We start from the raw sequence: 22351 nt of genomic DNA, 5'->3' as shown, positions 1-22351 counted from the left end.
GCCTTCATTTTGTCTCTGATAAGCTTAAACCTTTGTCTTACAATAATGAAACACAGTTTCCTGCATTACAGGATTCTCTTCCATTTCATTTATCTTCTGGAGTAATCCTACATGGTTTTGTCATACCTACCATTTTATTTGTCATTTCCTTGACTCTTATATTATTTTTACAGGGAAATGTCCTCTAGGCACACAATAGTTTCCAAGAAATCTTTCCAAAAAGCATTGAAAAAGCATGTGCAAAATGAAACAGTTTGCCTAACGCACACTTAATTGTAACATGGTTAGGTATACCGATGATTTAAACTGCGAGACTCGGTTGGTGATGGCCGAGTGATGTAACAGCTCCTTTGCTTTATATATATATACAACCTAATGAACAACACCAAGTTATTCATCAAATTATTCATCAGGTGATTCACCATGTTGTTTATGACTAGATCACTGAGGTAACATCTATCACAGAGGTCAAGCCAGTGTCAGCTGATTCAGTAAACTCCGCTCGCTAGCTACCACTCTCACGCCACAGAGAGGGGCAGTTCACCTCATACCACAGACAGTGAAGTTCACACTTAACAGAAGTGTTATCTCAAAGTGATATTCACAAAACTTCCCTGGAGAAAATTCACAATATATCCTCTCAGATTATATCAGTGCATACAGTATACTTGCTTTCAGCAATAAAACAGAAAATGCCAAGAAGTGTTTACATCAAGCCCTGCCGCTTAAGAGTTCCAGAACTTAGTTAAAACAATTAGTGTGATACCAAAACAGCTATCACATTTTTTTTCAACTTTTTCTATAATTTCCAAACTTTTTTCCAATTGATAGCTGCACTCTTTTGACTTTCGTCCCCACACCACTTCCTTTCTGAGACTTCTGAGACTCTTTCAGCATGATGTCTAAGCACAGTAGTTAGTTGACCGAGATGTAGACCAGGAGGTAGCAGTGAACAACACACACGGTGGCGGTAGGACACAGACTGAGCGGATGTAGACAAACCCCATGCGCCAAGCGGCACATTTGGCGAGGAATATAACAGAATCACGCTCAATTTAGTGAACTAGTTTGCTGAATCGTGCAACAATAACGGAAAGTTCGATTTAATGGAGAGGGGTGGCTCGAATTAGTTTGTTAAAACAAGAAAATACTGTAACAGCAAAATTATTTATTGTCTCAAATAGTAAAATAAATCCACGATTATAAAAAACTAGTCAACTAAAGATAAAAATAAAAGACACATAGCATTACACATGTTTATTCCGCAGACATAATGTTGTCTCTGCTCACATTAGGTTAGGATACAGACTTATCTGGCAAGTGTCTGTAACTGTCCCAATGCTGACACCCTTCAACACTATTGCCATGACTGTCCCACTGTCAGGGACCTCCTACCCTAGGACGAGTCACTAAACACTACGTATATGTCACCACTACCTAGTACAGTCAGTTCTCCTATAACGCGATAATTGTGTTCTTGTAAAACATCGTGTTATAGAAATTTGCGTAATAGAAATAACAGGGCTTATGGAGAAAATAGGGTTAGGTGCAGATTACTACTCGAAATCGAAAAAAATTTAGTAGTTAGCCTAACACAAAGGATAGCACAGTCTAAATAAATGTTACATTCATATCTAATAATGAAATCATACAGTAAATGTAACACTTTACCTTGAAAAAAATATGAATATAACTTGATGGGGGAGAAGGGTGATTTTGAGGTTGATAACATCGAGCTTCTCTTCAAGTGTTATAGCCTTTCTTTTACGATCATCACCGGGAATGCGATCACCAGAACGCTTCTTGGAGATATTCTTCTTTACCATATTCACAGTTAATACCACAAAATTGGAGAAATAGTAAGCAAAAATCGCGTTACAGCAAACAAGCGTTAGCGTTTTACAAATATCCTTCCTCTATTCATAAATCACATTAGAGCCAATTGCATTGTCAAAACAAGCATTAAAGCAGAACTCACTGTACTTATTTGTAATACAGTGAACCCTCGCTTTACGCTTGACGTTTACGCAGTACCCTGCCAGAACCGGAATTCAGAATTCCCACTTTACGCAGTGCATCTACTCATATACGCAGGTGAAGTATAATTTTTTATTTAGCTCATAAAATTCATACAAATTACCCAGCCAGAATATAATTTACATTGCTGGAATTCTTACAATTTGATGATCATTTTGAATATAAGCATCATAGATTTTGCATTAGACATACAAATTTTAGATCTAATGCAAGTATTTTCTTTACTCAGAGCAAATATGTTATCTTTTGTGCAAAATATATGAGGTGTATATTCAAAATATTCCTGGTCTTGCAAGGAATCCAGCAATGTCAATTATATTATCCTAACTTTAGTCTGAGGTATTATTTATTACTAAAAATGTAAATATACTGTTATAACCCAATCATTTCTCTGGTAGGGAGAGAAGGTGGGGGTGAGGGGTAGGGAGGGCGGGAGGGACTCAGGGAGCAGGTGGGAAGAGGGGGGGGAGGTGGGGTATTTTGATTGACAGATAGTATTTGGGTAAGTATATTTTGTTTATTTATTGAAGATATTTGTTTTAGCTCATAAAATTCTTACAAATTACCGGGCCAGAATATAATTTACATTGCTGGAATTCTTACAATTTGATGATCATTTTGAATATAAACATCATAGATTTTGCATTAGACATACAAATTTAGATCTACTGTAAGTATTTTGTTTACTCTGAGCAAATATGTTATCTTTTGTGCAAAATATATGACATGTATATTCAAAATATTCCTGGTCTTGCAAGGAATCCAGCAATGTGAACTATATTATCCTAACTTTAGTCTGAGGTATTATTTATTACTAAAAAGGTATATATACTGTTTTCTCCCAGACATTTCTCTGGTACGGAGGGAAGGTGGGGGGTGGGGGGGAGGGAGGACCGACCGACCCAGCTGGAGTGGTGGGAAGAGGTGGGGAGGCAAGGTGGAGTGTTTTGATTGACAGATAGTGTCGTGAAGAATATTATTTTTTTTTTATTATTAACTGAAGATATTTGTTTTAGCTCATAAAATTCATACAAATTACCCGGCCAGAATATAATTTACATTGCTGGAATTCTTACAATTTGATGATCATTTTAAATATAAACATCATAGATTTTGCATTAGACATACAAATTTTAGATCTAATGTAAGTATTTTGTTTACTCTGAGTAAATATGTTATCTTTTGTGCAAAATATATGACATTTATATTCAAAATATTCCTGGTCTTACAAGGAATCCAGCAATGTCAATTATATTGTCCTAACTTTAGTTTGAGGTATTATTTATTACTATACCTTAAAATCTAGTGGTTTTCCCCCAAACATTTCTCAGAGAGGGAAGAGCCAGGAGTGTGAGAAGAGGGGAAAAGAGTCGAGTCCATTATTTGAATGGACATTAACTTGGCGACTGTATTTCTCTATTTCTCTTAAATATTAATTGTGTGCTTGTACCATCATAAAATTAAGATGTTATTTTTACTAGAACATAGGTATTGTGTCAGAAAAAGTGGAGTTTGGGGGTCAGCCGGTCTCTATTTCATTAATCCCATATGTTATGTTGTTCACTTTACGCGTTTCTCGCTTCTTGCTTTACTTATGCGGGCCTCCGTGGGTTCAAGGGTTCAATTGACCGCATAAAGTGAGGGTTCACTGTAATTTAAATTTAATTCTTGTACTACCCACGCTTTGGTGGGTGCTAACTCCCATTGTCCTTAAATCATATCAATATTGTCTCCACACGAGTACCAATGTGTTAGTGTCTGACTGCATGGTCGTGTGACTAGGCTTGTTGCCCCCTGGGGTGTAGTAAATTAATTAAATAATAAGCCCAGCATACTAAACAAACGCTCACACGCAGCAGATGCAGGTAGTGGGGTGTTAAGCTTAAGAAATGTCACATAATGTCACAAAAAATTCAGTAGCTCCATTCCATCCCCTGGGCATGCCAAGTAGCTATCAAGCTCCTTCAGTTGAGGAGTTTGTGGACAAAAGTTGCCTCCATAGTGACAGAGTCTGACTAAGACTCAACATGAACTGTCCCTGTAATTAGGGTGTGGATGTAATGACGATCACTTTTCGATTCAAATCAATGAGTGGCTGAATTTTTCGCACCACATAACATCTGGCGGGTGCTGGGAAGGGGGCAGTTGTACTTAGTTATTTAAGCAGAATTTTAAATACACTCAGTTTCACACATATGTATAGATACAGGCTTTATATCCAAGATGGAATTATGTAAATCACTTTTGAATCACAGCTTCTTTGAAATTTATTTTAGGTACAAGTATATGCAAAGAGCAATTAACATCTAATGGGAAGACCCATCCCCTGAAAGAAAGGTGGAGGAGAAGAGAGGGGATTCGATGGGGGGAGGGGGGGATAAGAGGGTAGGCAAGGTGAGGTGGGTGGTCAAGGTTTTAATGGACACAAGAAAATCAAAGGGAAAGTCTGTTGTCATGGCCGTTGCCACCTGGCCTGACGTAACGTCACCTCACCTCACAAGGTGAGGTATGTGACTGCATGGTGTCCCCCCATATTCACATCATACCTTTCATGGCTCCACCCACACAACTCTTTTACTATAGTAGTTAATAATTAACTAACTAATTAATAATAAAAAAAAACATTAGTTTGCATGTAACGAGTAAAGATTTTTGTTTTTTCAATCGTATTGGAGCAAAAGTATTAAAAAACCATACTTAAGTAAAATTAATATACTGTAGTTGTACTAAAATATTTTAGTGCTTTTGAAAAGTAAATACCCAAAAATAATTCTTGAGTACAGAAGTACTCAATTAAATTTATAACCATATATGGCGGCGTATAAGTCGACTTTTGAAGCCAATTTTTTAGTGTCCAAAGTTAGGGGGTCGACTTATACGATGGACATAAAATGATGACCTCTAAAATCATGACCATAAGTGAGAGTATTTCGTATTACAACCTTCATATTTACCTTTAATATAATTGCTCTATTTCTATTATGGATGAAATAAAGTTTTTTCAGTAGTTTTATTTAAACATCTTTTGTTTTTGATGGCTGTGTGTGGACTGTGGTGAAATGAGCAGGAAGTCAACTGAGTTCAGTGATGTTGTGATTGTTGGGTCAGTCACTAATGACGTTGTGTGTGACGTCATGTATAGAGTGGCTTGTTTGACTGTTGACCTGTTTATGTATGTGTTTTGATGGTTGACTTGGTCCTTCACAACACTTGACAGCTGCTGGAGTTGGGGAGTCGACTTATACGGTAGGTATACCTCTACAGTATGACCAAATTTTTTTGCTTGAAAAGGGGGTCGACTTATACGCCAGGTCGACTTATATGCCAACATATACGGTAGTTACTTTACAACTCTGCCAATTAAGTTTGCAAACTCGCCGTGTGGCTCAACGGGCAGCAGCACTGTAATGAGTGTGAGTGGAGTGTGTTACCTTGATCCTTTCTCTTATTACCTCAGTTGTGTAGTTGATCTCAAGCGAGTTGTACGTGTGGAGTGGCAGCTATTGTATTAAGAGTGTTTTCTGGTTTTGTCATGATAATGACAGACATTGTTTTAGAACAAAGAATGAACATCAAGTTTCTCATGAAACTAGGGAAAACTGGACTAGAAATTTGAGACATGTTAACCGAAGTTTATGGGGATAATGCACTAAAGAAAACCAGTTTACAAGTGAATCAAGCGATTTTCTGAGGGAAGAGAACCCGTGACAAATGAAGAACAGAGAAGGACGACCAACAATGAGCAGGACTGAGGAAAACATTGAAAAAATTTATTCCCCCAGGGCAGGGTGTGAACCAGTTTTATTATCTCAACGTGCTTAAAAGACTAACAGAAAAAGTTAGACAAAAACGCCGAAAACTTTTCGCTGGAAACGAAACAATGCTCCAGCGCACACAGCATTGATTGTGTGGAAGTTTTTGGCAGATAAAGAAGTTGCCTTACTGGAACACCCTCCTTATTCACCTGACCTGACTACTTCCTTCGCTGAAGAAACACATCAAGGAGAAGCATTTTCAAGATGTGGATGGCATCCAGAGTAGTACAACGGTAACTATAAAAGCTATTCCAGAAATGTTTCCAGGGGTGGAAGAAACACTGGCCTTTGTGAATAGCATCACATGGGGAATACTTTGAATGGGACCACACAGCGTTGGTCCTCAGCAAGGTACATACTGGCACCTGTAGCATAAGTTCGTGAACTTAATTGTCAGAACATGTATGCATTGAATGAATATAATGCTTTAGTGACAACTTACAAGAAAATATACTGCACAGTACTGTACGCTGTATTAACAAATCAAATTTAACATACGTACAGTACTATTATCCCCTATCAACACATTTGTGCTTACAAAAATTTGTACGTACATGAAAATATTGTTTGAATGTACAGTGAGTTCTGCTATAACGCGTGTTTTGATAACGCGAATTTGCTCTAACGCGATTTATGAATTAGGAACGATATTTGTATAACGCGAACGCTTGTTTGCTATAACGCGATTTTTGCTTACTATTTCTCCAATTTTGTGGTATTAATTGTGAATATGGTAAAGAAGAATATCTCCAAGAAGCGTTCTGGTGATAGAATTCCCGGTGATGGTCGTAAAAGAAAGGATATAACACTTGAAGAGAAGCTCGATGTTATCAACCTCAAAATCACCCTTCTCCCCCATCAAGTTACATTCATATTTTTTCAAGGTAAAGTGTTACATTTACTGTATGATTTCATTATTAGATATGAATGTAACATTTATTTAGACTGTGCTATCCTTTGTGTTACGCTAACTACTAAATTTTTTCGATTTCGAGTAATCTGCACCTAACCCAATTTTCTCCATAAGCCCTGTTATTTCTATTACGCGATTTTCTATAACACGATATTTTACAAGAACACAATTATCGCATTATAGCAGAACTACCTGTAAGAGTGATATCTCCGTTAGCTGGAACAATTGGTGCAGAGCACGTCTGGGAATGAGAGATTTCCAGGTAACGAGACGACTCTTTCAAAGCCGTGAAAAAATCCCCTCTCCCTGAATTTTTTTTCATAATTTTCCAGAATGATGTATTATTGCATCTCACAAAGCCGTTAAAAAAGCCCCATTCCCAGAATTTTCCAGGTACCAGAAAAATTTTCTCAGAATTTCCGGAAAATGCGCCCGAGTTTCATCTCTCATGCCCGGAAAAAAATTCCCCATCCCCAGAATTTTCCGGGTACCGGGAATTTTTTTTTTTTTAACTTTCCACAAAATGTGCCCCTCAGAAAATCATTCCCAAACCGGAATTTTCCAGAAAATCACGAGTTTGGGAACAACTTTCTGAGAAAATTTCAATTCCGGCTATCGGAGAGTTCTGTTTTAGAAGCTACTTATATTTTTGTACAATACCAACAAACCAAACATGACACTTAACCCGTCACTACTGGACATTACTTTTATTATTTGATTTGGCTTTCATAGATGATTTTATTCAGTTTGTGTTCATCATGTACAGTGTACAGGTATGTACTGTATACAGTATGGGGATAGCCTCACCATATAGCTCATTATTAATTTTAATGTTCATCCATATTACAATAAACAGTACTGTAATATACCGTTTAAGAAACTTTACCCACTTCACTTCACAACAGTACAGGTACTCCCCGACTTACGACCATCCAGACATACGACCGCCGCAGTAGTATAAAATATTTTTAAAATTACATACGTATTTTCTAGTACCGAAGCGTTTCCGTCCCGTACGACAGCGTGGGCTGGGCCACCTCGTGGTGTACAGCATCCACGCCATAGCCCGCTCAGGTGGTGTAAGTGATCGCGCTGTGTTCTGACAAAATTTTCGTTTCTAATTCCCTTTAAAATGACTGGCAAGCGTAAAAGTGAGAGTTCTGGTGGTGCTCAGAAGAAATAGAGACAGTCAATTACTTTTGAGATGAAAATGAAAATAATAATGCAATATGCAAATGGAATAACGGTAGCAACCATTTCACGCGACCTAGGCTTCTCTCACTTGACGATATAAAAAATCTTAAGGACAAGGAACGAATTTGTGAGGCAGTGAAAGGATCAGAACCTATAAAAGGAACAAAAATAACGAAAAAAAGACAAGGTCCTACTCATGAGATGGAAAAATTACTTGTAACGTGGATGGAAGATCAGCTGCAAAAGCGTGTACCCTTAAGCCTTCTAACCATACAGGCTAAGGCAAGAAGCCTTTTCGAAAGCCAAAACGAGCAGGCAGGAGATAAGCGCGACCAAAACTTCACAGCAAGTCACGGGTGGTTCCAAAGGTTTAAGAACTGTTACAGTTTGCACAGTGTAAAGGTGAGTGAAGAGGCAGCGAGTGCTGATGTGGGTGCTGCCAATGCTTTTAAGGAGGAGCTAGATCGTGTCATCATGGAGGGAAATTATTTGCCTGAGCAAATATTTAATGTGGATGAAACTGACTTATTCTGGAAGCGCATGCCAGAACGGACATACTTCCACAAAGAGGAGAAAGAGGATTCAAGGCATTCAAGGACCGAATCACACTTCTGTTGGGGGGGGGGGGATGTAGCTGGTTTCAAGGTAAAACCCTTCATGATATATCATTCAGAGAACCCCAGGGCTTTTAAAAATGACAGCAAGCACACACTGCCAGTGTTTTATTGCAGTAATAAGAAAGCATGGATGACTCTAGCACTGTTTGAGGATTGGTTCCTGAGTTGTTTCATTCTACGAGCCAAGGAGTATTGTCTGCGACAAGGTGATTGCATTCAAGATTTTATTAATTTTAGATAATGCTCCAGGACACCCATCACACCTGGACAACCTGCACAGGAGTATTGTCTGCGACAAGGTGATTGCATTCAAGATTTTATTAATTTTAGATAATGCTCCAGGACACCCACCACACCTGGACAACCTGCACCCTGATGTTAAGGTAGTCTACATTCCACCTAACACTACCTCTATCATCCAACCTATGGATCAAGGTGCTATTGCTGCTTTTAAAGCGTATTATTTACGTACGACCTTCGCTCAGAGAGTTTTGGAAAGACTACAACATTTTGAATTGTATAAAGAACATAGCTGCAGCATGGGATGAGGTTACAGGTCAGTGCATGAATGGAATATGGAAGAAGGTCCTGAAAAGATATGTGAACAGTTCCAAAGGATTTAATGAAGATGAAACAATTTCTGAGATTAGTAACAAGATAGTGGAGTTGGGTAAACAGCTGGGGTTAGAAATTGATAATGAAGATGTTGAGCAGTTGGTTGAAAGTGTAGCAGAAGAGCTAAGTAACGAGGATCTTATTGAACTGAATGTATAGAAAATTGCAGAGGAAGAAGACAGACAAAATATAGAAGAAGAACCTGCACCCCCCAAAAAGTTTTCAGTGAAACAAATGGCAGAGGCATTTGCTACTATTACTAAGGGGATGCAAATGTTTGAAGAAATGGATCAAAATGTTGAGCGTTTTGCAAAAGTTGACAGACTGATACAAGATGCACTTGCTTGCTACAGGGAGGTCAGGGAATATTTTGAATGTAAACTTCATATATTTTGCACAAAAGATAAAATATTTGCTTTGTGTAAACCAAATTATTACATTAGATCTAAAATTTGTATGTCTAATGCAAAATCCATGATGATTATATTCAAAATGATCATGATATTGTAAGAATTCCAGCAATGTAAATTATATTCTGGCCGGGTAATTTGTATGAATTTTATGAGCTAAAACAAATATCTTCAGTAAATAAACAAGAAATATTCTTCAAGGACACTATCTGTCAATCAAAATACCCCACCTCTGCCCTCCCTCCCTTCCTATCCCCCACCCCCCATCTTCCCTCCCTACCAGAGAACCGATTGGGAGAAAATAGTATATTTACATTTTTAGTAATAAATAATAACCCAGACTAAAGTTAGGATAATATAATTGACATTTCTAGATTCCTTGCAGGTCAGGGAATATTTTGAATGGAAACTTCATATACTTTGCACAAAAGATAAAATATTTGCTTTGTGTAAACCAAATTATTAAATTAGATCTAAAATTTGTGTGTCTAATGCAAAATCCATGATGTTTATATTCAAAATGATCATCATATTGTAAGAATTCCAGCAATGTAACTTTTATTCTGGCAGGGTAATTTGTATGAATTTTATGAGCTAAATAAAAAAAAATAAAAAAATATAATTATACTTCACCGTGTATATGAGTACTGTAGATGCACCGCGGAAAATGAAAGTCCGGTTCTGGCAAGGTACCGCGTAAGCGTAAATGAGAAATCGCGAAAAGTGAAACCGTGTAAAGCAGGGTAATACTGTATACAGTGGGGTATGCTGTAACGAATCTAATTGGTTCTAGAACCTTGTTCGTTATAGCATTCGTTTGTTATAGGATTAATCCGTTCCAGGCCCCCAAATACAACCACTTAACACTGAAAAATATAATATAAAATTGTAAAAATTTTAAAAAAGTGCATAAATATGCATCTAAACCCCTGAAATAAAGAATATCATCAATATTTGTAATAATAAAACAATAAATTAGAAAAAAAAAAAATTTAAATTATGTTCGTTGTAGGAGTTTCGTTCGTTATATTCAAAATGATCATCATATTGTAAGAATTCCAGCAATGTAAATTATATTCTGGCCGGGTAATTTGTATGAATTTTATGAGCTAAATAAAAATAAAAAAATTTTACTTCACGCGTATATGAGTAGATGCACCGCGGAAAGTGAAAGTCCGGTTCTGGCAAGGTACCGCATAAATGAGAAATCGCGGAAAGTGAAACCGTGTAAAGCGGGGTAATACTGTACTGTATATGTTTTAATTAATGTTTCTGAATTTCTTTTTGATTGAATTATTGTTTATGTGTGCAAATTGAACAATACAATTCATTAATAATATGAAGAATACAGGTTGACAACCCTTTATCAGAGATTCCGAAAACCGAAAAGCTCTGAAAACCGAAAGTTTTTGTGGAGCAATTTTTTTTTTTTTTTTTTTTAATAGGGATTAGCCCACCCAGGCATAGATCACTGACCCACATCGGGGCCTGAGGGGCAAAAATGTAACACTAATATTAATTATAATAATAATACAGTCAACCCTCACTTTACGCGGTCCCACATTCCGCGTTTCCACGTTTACGCGGTGCCCTGCCAGAACCCAGGATGCTCACATTCCGCCATTCCGCGGTGGGTGTACCCCTTTACACGGGTGAAGTATAATTTTTTTTAATTTAGCTCATAAAATTCATACAAATAATCCGGCCAGAATATAATTTACATTGCTGGAATTCTTACAATTTGATGATCATTTTGAATATAAACATCATAGATTTTGCATTAGACATACAAATTTTAGATATAATGTTTACTCTTGAGTAAATATGTTATCTTTTGTGCAAAATATATGATATTTATATTCAAAATATTCCTGGTCTTACAAGGAATCCAGCAATGTCAATTATATTATCCTAACTTTAGTCTGATTTATTATTTATTACTAAAAAGGTAAACAGTCTGGTATTCCCACACATTTATCTAGTAGGGACGTTGGTGGAGGGTGGGGGGGAGGGAGGGAGTGACCGGCGACCGACCATCTGTTACCTTGTAAGGAATATTTTTTTTTTATTAACTGAAGATTTTTATTTTAGCTCATAAAATTCATACAAATTACCCGGCCAGATCATAATTTACATTGCTGGAATTCTTACAATTTGATGATCATTTTGAATATAAACATCATATATTTTGCATTAGACATAAAATTTTTAGATAAAATGTTTAATCTGAGTAAGTATGTTATCTTTTGTGCAAAATATATGACGTTTATATTCAAAATATTCCTGGTCTTACAAGGAATCCAGCAATGTCAATTATATTATCCTAACTTTAATCTGAGGTATTATTTAATACAAAATGTTAAAATCTAAATTTTTCACCCCACATCTCTTGAAGGGAGGATTGGTGGGGGGTGGGGGGGAGGGTTGGGACTGACCGCGCGGTTGGAAGAGGGGGGAGGCAAGGTGGGGTACTTTGATTGACAGATAGTGTCGTGAAGAATATTGTTTTTTTTTTATTAACTGAAGATATTTGTTTTAGCTCATAAAACTCATACAAATTACCCGGCCAGAATATAATTTACATTGCTGGAATTCTTACAATTTGATGATCATTTTGAATATAAACATCATAGATTTTGCATTAGACATACAAATTTTAGATGTAATGTTTAATCTGAGTAAATATGTTATCTTTTGTGAAAAATATATGACATTTATATTCAAAATATTCCTGGTCTTACAAGGAATCCAGCAATGTCAATTATATTATCCTAACTTTAGTTTGAGGTATTATTTATTACTATACCTGGTTTTCCCCCCAAAATTTCTCAGAGGGAAGAGCCAGCAGTGTAGTGTGAGAAGAGGGGGAGGGAGTCGTGTCCATTATTTGAATGGACATTAACTTGGCGACTGTATTTCTCTATTTCTCTTAAGTATTAATTGTGTGCATGTACCATCATAAAATTAAGATGTTATTTTACTACAACATAGTTATGTGTCGTCAAAAAGTGGAGTTTGGGGATCGGCCTGGACTCCATTTCAATTAATCCCATATGTTATGTTATTCACTTTACGCGTTTCTCGCTTTCCGCGGTACCCTCCGGGTTACATTAACCGCGTAAAGTGAGGGTTAACTGTACTAATTATAATAATACTAATTACAGGCATCCCCCACTTAACGGAAGGGTTCCGTTCCCGGAAAATTGACCGTATTGCGAAATTCCGTAATGCGAAACCTATTTTCCCATTGACTTCCATTATTAAACTGGAGATGCATTCCTAAGGAATTTTTTTGGCCCAAAAAAGTAATTCAAGCACTTTTACTAATGAAAATAAACATTTATAAACACATACAATACAGTACATTAAATAATTTATGATATACAGTCGACCCTCGTTAAAACGGACTAATAGGGGGGGGGAAGGGTGTCCGTTTTAGCCGATTGTCCGAATTAACCGATTTAAGGGTTAATATTACATTATACAGCTATGTGTATGTTTATTTGAGTGCCCCGTCATAGGAGTCCGTTTTCTCTCACTTCAGCACTCCCGAGTCGTCCGTTTTCTCTTAATCTTAGAGTGCACCAGAGACTGTTATATCTCAGTAGTGACACAGAATTTGATATTGCAACTGGGGTTGCAATTGTTGAGGCAACTTAGGTATGTCTGATTACAGTTGGAATATTCAAGATCCATTGTGAGTGATGTTTAAAGCTTCAACTGTCTTTATGGTTGGTAAAACTTGTCAAGTCTGTCAGTCTGAATGGCATGTGTGAGGCCTTGTGTTTGTACAACAGCTAAATATATAATGTTATGATAATTATCAGAAACACATAGGCATAACGAGGTTTATTACAAAGTGATGAAAAGGATACTGTACAGTGGCTAGTCCACAAAACATGTAGCCATGTCTCTTTATTTGAGTGCCCCGTCATAGGAGTCCGTTTTCTCTCACTTCAGGATGCCTGAGTCGTCCGTTTTCTCTTAATCTTAGAGTGCACCAGAGACTTTATTATTTCTTAGTAGTGACACAGAATTTGAAATTGCAACCCCAATTGTAACTGGGACAATCACAGAACCAGAAATTTGATATGGACATTTCAGATTTCGTCCGATTTATCTGAAATCCGGATTAAAGGGGTCCGAATTAACGAGGGTCGACTGTACCTTCTTAAAACACCAATTTAGGGGTTAACATTGCATAATAATGCATTATACAGCTATGTGTATGTCTCTTTGAGTGCCCCGTCATAGGAGTCCGTTTTCTCTCACTTCAAGGCCGCCTGAGTCGTCCGTTTTCTTTTAATCTTAAGAGTGCACCAGGGACTACTGTATTATTTTTTAGTGGTGACACAGAATTTGATATTGTAACTGGGGTTGCAATTGTTGAGGCAACTTAGGTATGTCTGATTACAGTTGGAATATTTAAGATCCATTGTGAGTGATGTTTAAAGCTTCAACTGTCTTTATGGTTGGTAAAACTTGTCAAGTCTGTCAGTCTGAATGGCATGTGTGAGGCCTTGTGTTTGTTAAAATTTACCCCAATTTCCGTAAGGGCGGATTTACGGGCCGTAACGCGAAATAATTGGTCATAATTTACAAATTCCGTAAGAGCGAAATTCCATAACCCGGGCTTCCGTAACGCGGGGGATGCCTGTATTCATAGTAAATAAAATTCTTAATTAAAAAATACACCAAAATAAAATAATAATAACAATAATAATAATAATAAAATTTATAATAATAATAATAACAATAATACTGTATTAATAAAATAATAATAATAATAATAATAATAATAATAATAATAATAATAAAGAAATATATAAGAGTGAAAAAAGATAAAAAGTGAGAAACACGACCTAGACCTATGAATTATTATTATTATTATTACTGTGCAGGTATTATTATTATTATTATTATAATTTTTATTATATTTTCGCCCCCCCAGGCCCCAATGTGGGTCAGTGACTTGTGCCCGGGTGGGCTTAAAAAAAAAAAAAAAAAATCTGAAAACCGAAAAATTCCAAAATCCGAAATGCCTCTGGCCCCAAGGATTTCGGATAAGGGATTGTCAACCTGTACAATTATTGGTCATTCTGAAATTTATTTTACATATTGACAATACAGTAGGCTCTCACTAATAACGACTTCCACAATAACGTTTTCGACAATAACGGTAAGTTACAATAGATACCCATTTTCGATAATAACGTTTGGATTCTCTTGAATAACGGAAATTTCGCGGGAAGCGTCCGAGCGCATCAATGATAGTGCTTGTTTGCCGCCATGTTGATGACGTAGTTGTCCGCTCCGCCTCACTCTCACACACGCTCAGTGGAATACAGCGCTGCGCCCACGTGTGAGATTTTCGCCTCTATAACCAGTGGTTGTTAGGGTCGGTGATCAATAATGGCTTCCGCATTTTTGCCTGTGGGGGCTAGGGGAGGTGGTGGAGGGAGTGATTTGCCACCTGAATGACTGGGAATTTTTAAAGTGAGGAAATTGAAGTGTCCTTAGTCTACAGTGCGAAATATTAAGAGGAACTTAGCGGAGACCAAGAAGAGTATTGCGCTGGCTAAAAATATTTCGGTAGTGATGGAAATGAGAGGCGAGCTATGAATGATAAAGGCAATAGAAACAGGTTGTTAGTGATAACAGAGCAAATTCTTGTGAAATGGTTAGCTTGTACAATGAAAGACAGTGCAAGTGTTAGTGGCCCTCAGATACGGAACAATCATTACACCAAGCACCTCAAAAACTCCCCAAGCTAAGTGTTATATTACTCAAGCTCTTTATTTTGATGATTGAATAGCAATTCTTTTTATTTCAGCTAACAAAAAGTGTTAGGAGGGCTTCAAGGGGAGAAAATGGGTGAAATTCTTGTGGGGGCGGCACCAATAAACCCGTTTTACATGTATTTTAATGTCACACAAATAACGTTTTCGCTAATAACGGTGTTTTTCAGGCACCTATTAAACGTTATTGGTGAGAAGTGCAGTGCAGTGTTGATTTAAAGAAAATAATCTTGAATTACACCTAGTGAACTTCAAAATTTATGGGTGAAATGACGGCATGAAGCATGGGGTGATTTCTCTTCCACCCCTCTTCTCCCTTCTCCTCCACCCCCACTTCCTTCTCTTCTCCCTTCTTCTCCACCCCTACTTCTAATTCCCATCATCGTCATCATCAACCAGGAGCCTTCTACATACACACCTCAAAGTAAGCGTACTTTACTGCATTCATTTTTACTTTGCATGTAATTTTCGGTGAGCTGGAACCAATTACCCAAAATCCCATTGAAACAATGGTTTCGGTTAACGAAATTTTCGGTTAACGAACGACCTTCTGGAATGAATTGTGTTCGTTAACCGAGGGACCACTGTATATATACAGTACTGTACAATATTGCTTGTTGTGAGGGATGAAGAAAGTCAATATTCTGTCGCTGTGGGTGGGTAGCGGGGCGATGGTACTGACGTACTTTTCAATACAGCTGGACAAGTCCACAGACATAGGGAACGAGGCAAACCTCCTGTGTTTTATCAGGTTAATTTGCTCTAGGGAAGTACAATACGTATATGAAAAATTTCTTCTCTGTCACTATCTGCCTACAATTACACCAGGAGAAGCTATATTTAATGTATAGGTATCCCCTGATATACAAACGTTCAAGATATGAACATTCACTTATACGAATTGCCTAAATTGAGACCACTATTTCAAGATACGAAAACTTCCCCCACTTATACGAATTTGGATTTGGACAAAAATTCAAATTTTGCTTGCCATGAGTCAGGTGGCACAGCTATTTTGGGGTGAGATGTGCAAAGATGTATTCTAACTCACAGATCATAATAAACAAACCCACCTCCCTTCAGCATCTCCCACAAGCCTGTGTCTTTCCTTCTGCCACTTGTGTGTGTGTGAAATGATCTCTCTTTATCCGTGTGTATTCGTACCATCCTTTTGTTATATCTTTCACTGTGGCATCCAAGCGTTCTACAGAATAGTGTGAATAGTATTTTTTGTGGGAGGTGAACATATGTATGGATGCGTCATGCTATTCCCAATGTGATACAACGGCATACAGCATAGCAGTCGCGCATCCCTTAAGCCAGCTGGCTGAACTCATCTATTCTTGGCATCACCCATAGGATGGCTCACGGGCGAAAGGTGCTATTTTTGGGAGGTACATAAAATATGCACGATTGTATTGCATGTGCTCTGTATTATTTTTTTTTGTTTATTATTGCAATTTTTGCTCATATTTGGCATATGTGAAATACAGAATAATGAAGGAATGGAAATGATTCCCTTTTAATCATTATTAAATCTTCCTATAACAAAGTTCTGAGAATGAAGTGGATTTCGTGAACAAATCCACTTCAATGCCAGAGGTATACTTTACACAATCACATCATCCACTTCAACTCACACAGCACAAGGCCAGCCATACAATGCTTGAATTAATTTATTATGAGCTTAAATAAGCCAATCTGTGTAAGCATAATATGCTGGTTGTTGTTTTGAACAGTTGTGCCTCCCGCTGATTTGGATGTCCGTATAACGGATTCCCTCTGAGAAACAATATCTCTGTGGTTTAATTAGACCAGTACAGGTGTACTCAGATATTTTTTTTTTTTACTGTTCTATTAAGGATGAAACCTCTACACTTACATACTGAAAGTACCACCTTTACAAGAATTTAAAATGGCCACCAAAAATTTCATATGAAATTATACTAGAAGTCTAGACTACTTGTATGATTTTACACAGAGGTTGTGTGGGAGTCAGAGTGACATCTCCACTCTACCTATAGGAGTCCCCTTAGCCTCGAAGAGGACATGTGATGATGCCCTGACTTGTCCATTATGATGTGGCGAGTGTTGTTTACCGGTACTTGTTTTGTACATGTACTGATAATAGTATTGCAGGAATTGTTTTGTCAGTGATACATCTACAATAATTCACCTAGCGATAGGGTTTTCAGGAACCTCGTCCCATTGTATCACAAGGTTTACCTGTACTGTAATTCAAATGCCAAATATGAAAAAAACTGCTATCATAAACAATAAAAATGATTCACAGCTTCATCATAAAATACAACAGCACATATATTTTGTATAAAAATAACTCCTTCAACCAGCCACCCAGCAGACTCTGAGACATGTGCATGACATTACATTGGGAGGAAATGAGAGACGGGAGGAAAATTAAGTAAAAAAAAAAAAAAAAAAAAAATTCACAACATTCTTACCAGGGCAGCCATGTCATATAAGGTCTCCAGTTTGTTCCATATGGTGCGAGTTGACAGCTCACAGTTGAGGGAGGAGCTGAGTTTATCATGGATGAACATCATTTGGAAATGTTTATTCACACCTGTTGAATAAAATTAATTGTTGTATTGTAATGTTTTTGTTTTTTTGGCACAATTTCATTTTGATTACTTCTGAATATATGTTAAGAGTCGGAAGAAGGGGAAGGTTGGTGAGTGAAATAAAAAAGATATCTATAGCTGATGAATTATTTATTACATGAAAGGATAACTTTGGTAAATGCTAAGTTTTGTTCTACCATTTAATTTTTCTTATTTTTTGAAGAAATTTTGCATGCATTTTCTTGTTCTTATGAGAAAAAAATCAGGCTTGCATGCAGCTTCTGAGGTCCGGGAGTTTCTTTTTTTACAATTCACGAGTCTCTTGTGGGAGGGGTGCTGGGGTAGTGGCTCATTGGGAGCTACAGAGTGAAGCCTCCAAGCCTTCTAGTACTGTACAGTAAGGGTCACAATAATTTTCTATTTTTCTGACACTAAAAAATGGTCCAAACAATGCTTCAAAATGACTTTCTAGGTAACATTATATACAGTACCTTACATATGATTAAAATGTATACTGTAGTAACAAATTATTTCACCCACTGCCTGTCCCTCCTTTAGCTTGGTGCAAGAAGCAAAACAATTGTAAATACCGGTATAAGTTGAACGTATCAACATTATAATTACTGCAAATACATACATACCTGGAGAAGAAATTTGTTTGCTTTTAACCATAAACAGTTGTTACGCCCATGTTACACCAATCTGACCACGTGAGCCAACAGGGAACAAACACTCTTATATAAACTTACTAAAATGAAACACAATTACATGAAACAAAATCACATCCAGATCAGTATCTCTACCCATCAATTACATAACACAAAACATGCTGAGGTAAATAGTGAACATAAAATCCATTATCCATTATGGGAATTAATTCCCCTTTATAAGTGGTTTCATTATCAGTGGCTTTTTACAGGTCCCTATTAACCACTTATAATGAGGACCCCGTCAGAGCTAAACTCTCACTTCACGTCGTCTAAAATCGGCAAAGGCAACAAGCCTCCAGAAGAGGTTTTAACATTAAGCATCTGGAGGATGCAGACGTAGCAAATGCTTTCAGAGAGTAGCTCGAACATCAGCTGATAAACAACCCGACAACAAACAACCCAAATCTCAGTGCCGAATAGGGTATTCTCGACACTGTCACGACAAAAACCTGCAGACAGACCCCCGCCAGGTCGAAAAAATACACCAGGACTGGTTTGATAAAAATGACCCGGCAATCAATGTACAGTACTTGTTGATGATAAACGTGTTGCTTTAACTGACTGGCAGAACAACCCTCAGTCTCTGATCAAAACTGATACCTTCTGGAAGAAGAAAGCAGTGGCCCAGCACAAACTTTGCTATCAAAAGAACAACTGGTTTAAAAATAAAGCTCGTAAAATGCAAAAATTTACATATCAACACAGGATACGTGAATTTTTCAATTCCACTAAAACATTTTATGGGCCAATCCCTTATGGCGCAGCCCCCCTGCGCTCATCTGACGGTAACTCCCTAATAAAAGATGAAGAAGGCATCCATCAGGGTTGGAAAGAGCACTACCATTTGCTGCTCAACCGAAACACTGATGTGAAAGTACGGACTACCCAGCAGGCCCCTCAGCATCCAGAGTTGACCCACCTCAACTATCCTCCATCCCTGGATGAGGGAGCTACTGCCATCGAACAGATGAGAAATAACAAAGCCTAAGGGCCTGAAGGAATCCCAGCCGAGGTGTATAAAGCAGGAGGACCTCTGCTTACCAGCCGTCTCCACTCTCTCCTGGAGAATATATTGGAAAAGGAGGAAATCCCCAAGCTCTTAAAGATGCCTCCATTGTCAATACAGTGAGTTCTGCTATAACGCGTGTTTTGACAACGCGAATTGGCTATAACGCGATTTATGAATAGAGGAACGATATTTGTAAAACGCGAACGCTTGTTTGCTGTAACACGATTTTTGCTTACTATTTCTCCAATTTTGTGGTATTAACTATGAATATGGTAAAGAAGAATATCTCCAAGAAGCGTTCTGGTGATCGCATTCCCGGTGATGATCGTAAAAGAAAGGCTATAACACTTGAAGAGAAGCTCGATGTTATCAACCTCAAAATCACCCTTCTCCCCCATCAAGTTATATTCATATTTTTTCAAGGTAAAGTGTTATATTTACTGTATGATTTCATTATTAGATATGATTATAACATTTATTTAGACTGTGCTATCCTTTGTGTTAGGCTAACTACTAAATTTTTTCGATTTTGAGTAATCTGCACCTAACCCTATTTTCTCCATAAGCCCTGTTATTTCTATTGCGCGAATTTCTATAACACGAGGTTTTACAAGAATACACCTATGGAGTTATAGCAGAACTGAATGTATTCATAAGAAAAAGGGAGACCGGTCAGACTGCGGTAACTACCACAGGATCTCGCTGCTGTCCATTGCCGGCAAGATTATCGCCTGAGTCCACCTAAACAGACTTCTTCCTGAGGTAAAAAATTTCCTCCCAGAATCTCAAAGTGGCTTTAGACCATCAAATGGCACCACTTAAACGATCTTTCCTGCCTACCAGATACAGGAAAAGTACAGAGAATGACATCATGACCTGTACATTGCCTTCACTGACCTAGCCAAGGCCTTCGACTCGGTCAACATGGAAGCCCTCTGGCAGACCATCAACTGTTTTGGCTGCTCACCAAAATTCATCACCATTGTGAGGCAACTCCAGGATGGCATGAACGGCAGTGTCCTGCACAATGGCACCTGTGTCAGTGCCAATTTAGCCGGTGGAGTGGACATTCAGTACCAGATGAAGGGTCTTTTCAACATAAGACAACTCCAGGTAGGAACAACGGCGTTGACAGCTTTCATTACTGAACTTCAGTATGCAAACGACTTCACCCTTGTCACTCACACTGAACGCGACCTACAGGAGGTCCTGACATTATTATGGAAGGTGACTCGCCTTCCAAGAAGCATTAAAATGCTTCTCTTCTCCCTTCTCCTCCATCCCCACTTCCTGCTCTTCTCTCTTCTCCTCCATCCCCACTTCCTTCTCTTCCTCCTCCACCCCCACTTCCATCTCATCTCCCTTCTCCTCCTCCACCCCCCACTTCTAATTCCCATCATCATCATCAACCAGCAACATTCTACATAACACCTCAAAGTAAGTGTACTGTACTGTACTGTATTTTGTTTATACTTTTATGTACTTTTTCTGTCAGTTGGAACCAATTACCCAATATCCCATTAAAATAATAGATTCAGTTAATGAAATTTTCGGTTAACAAACAACTTTGTGGAACCAATTGTGTTCGTTAATCGAGGGACCACTGTATATGTATGTACAGTGGTCCCTTGGTTAACGAACACAATTCGTTCCAGAAGGTAGTTCGTTAACCGAAAATTTCGTTAACCGAAACCATTGTTTCAATGGGATTTTGGGTAATTGATTCCAGCTCACCAAAAATTACATACAAACTAAAAATAAATGCAGTAAAGTCCACTTACTTTGAGGTGTGCATGTAGAAGGCTTCTGGTTGATGATGATGATGATCATGGGAATTAGAATGGGGGTGGAGGAGAAGGGAGAAGAGAAGGCATTGGGGTGGAAGAGAAGTCACCCCATGCCGCCATTTCACCAATAAAATTTTAGTTCACTTGGTGTAATTCAAGATTTTTCTTTAAATCAACACTGCACTGCATTATATAGTCAATATGTAAAATAAACTTCAGAATGACCAATAATTGTACTGTAAAAACGTAAAAATAGTTTATGTTCAAGAGAGTCAAGCAAGATGCTTCCTCCACTGAGCAGACACACAAAGTGACGCCATTCTGGGGTAGTCAAGCGGCTGTTTAGCACGCTAAAAACTGGTTCCCTGTACTTCAATTATGTTAAATAATCGTTAAAATGACTTAAAACTTTAATATAAGACTTGGAAAATTATTGAATAGTACAGTGATCCCTCGGTTAACGATTTACCTTCCATAAGATTCTTAACTTCGGTTAACGAGCAATCCCTCAATTAACAAGTTTTTTACGAGCCGACTTCAACATGTTTTCACTTGCATTTGGCGGTCCACCAACTGTAGTATTAGTCCGCCAATACAGTAATTGGTTTTAGGGCTTAAATTCCTTACTATTTTAGTAAATATCAAGACGTTTATACTATTCAATAATTATAAAAGTTTAATATTAACTTTTTTAGTCATTTTAACAATTATTGAACATAATTGAAGGTAAAGAAACTAGTTTCTGGCGTGCCATCCAGCCTGTTAACACACCAGACAGGCGTTAGTCTCTCTCTGTTTTCAGCGGAGGTAACATCTTGCTCGAGACTCTCTTCAACTAAACGCTTTTTTTCTGTGTTTCCAAGC

The 22351-nt window shown here is 37.7% G+C and overlaps 1 protein-coding gene across 6 annotated transcripts in view; it reads right to left on the bottom strand.

Annotated features, from left to right (window-relative positions):
* Positions 1-22351, bottom strand: part of LOC121871522 (MRG/MORF4L-binding protein-like) — a 52424-nt gene that overhangs the window by 10744 nt on the left and 19329 nt on the right. For all 6 annotated transcript variants that reach the window (XM_042373940.1, XM_042373939.1, XM_042373936.1 and 3 more), the window contains one exon: positions 17862-17983. In XM_042373940.1, the coding sequence (XP_042229874.1) occupies positions 17862-17983 (122 nt within the window). The remainder of the gene's footprint in view (positions 1-17861; positions 17984-22351) is intronic.

Source organism: Homarus americanus, unplaced genomic scaffold, assembly GCF_018991925.1.
Source record: "Homarus americanus isolate GMGI-L3 unplaced genomic scaffold, GMGI_Hamer_2.0 scaffold45698, whole genome shotgun sequence".
NCBI classification, from domain to species: domain Eukaryota; kingdom Metazoa; phylum Arthropoda; class Malacostraca; order Decapoda; family Nephropidae; genus Homarus; species Homarus americanus.
Note: the sequence above shows the minus strand (reverse complement) of the source record. Positions and strands in the feature narration are given on the sequence as shown.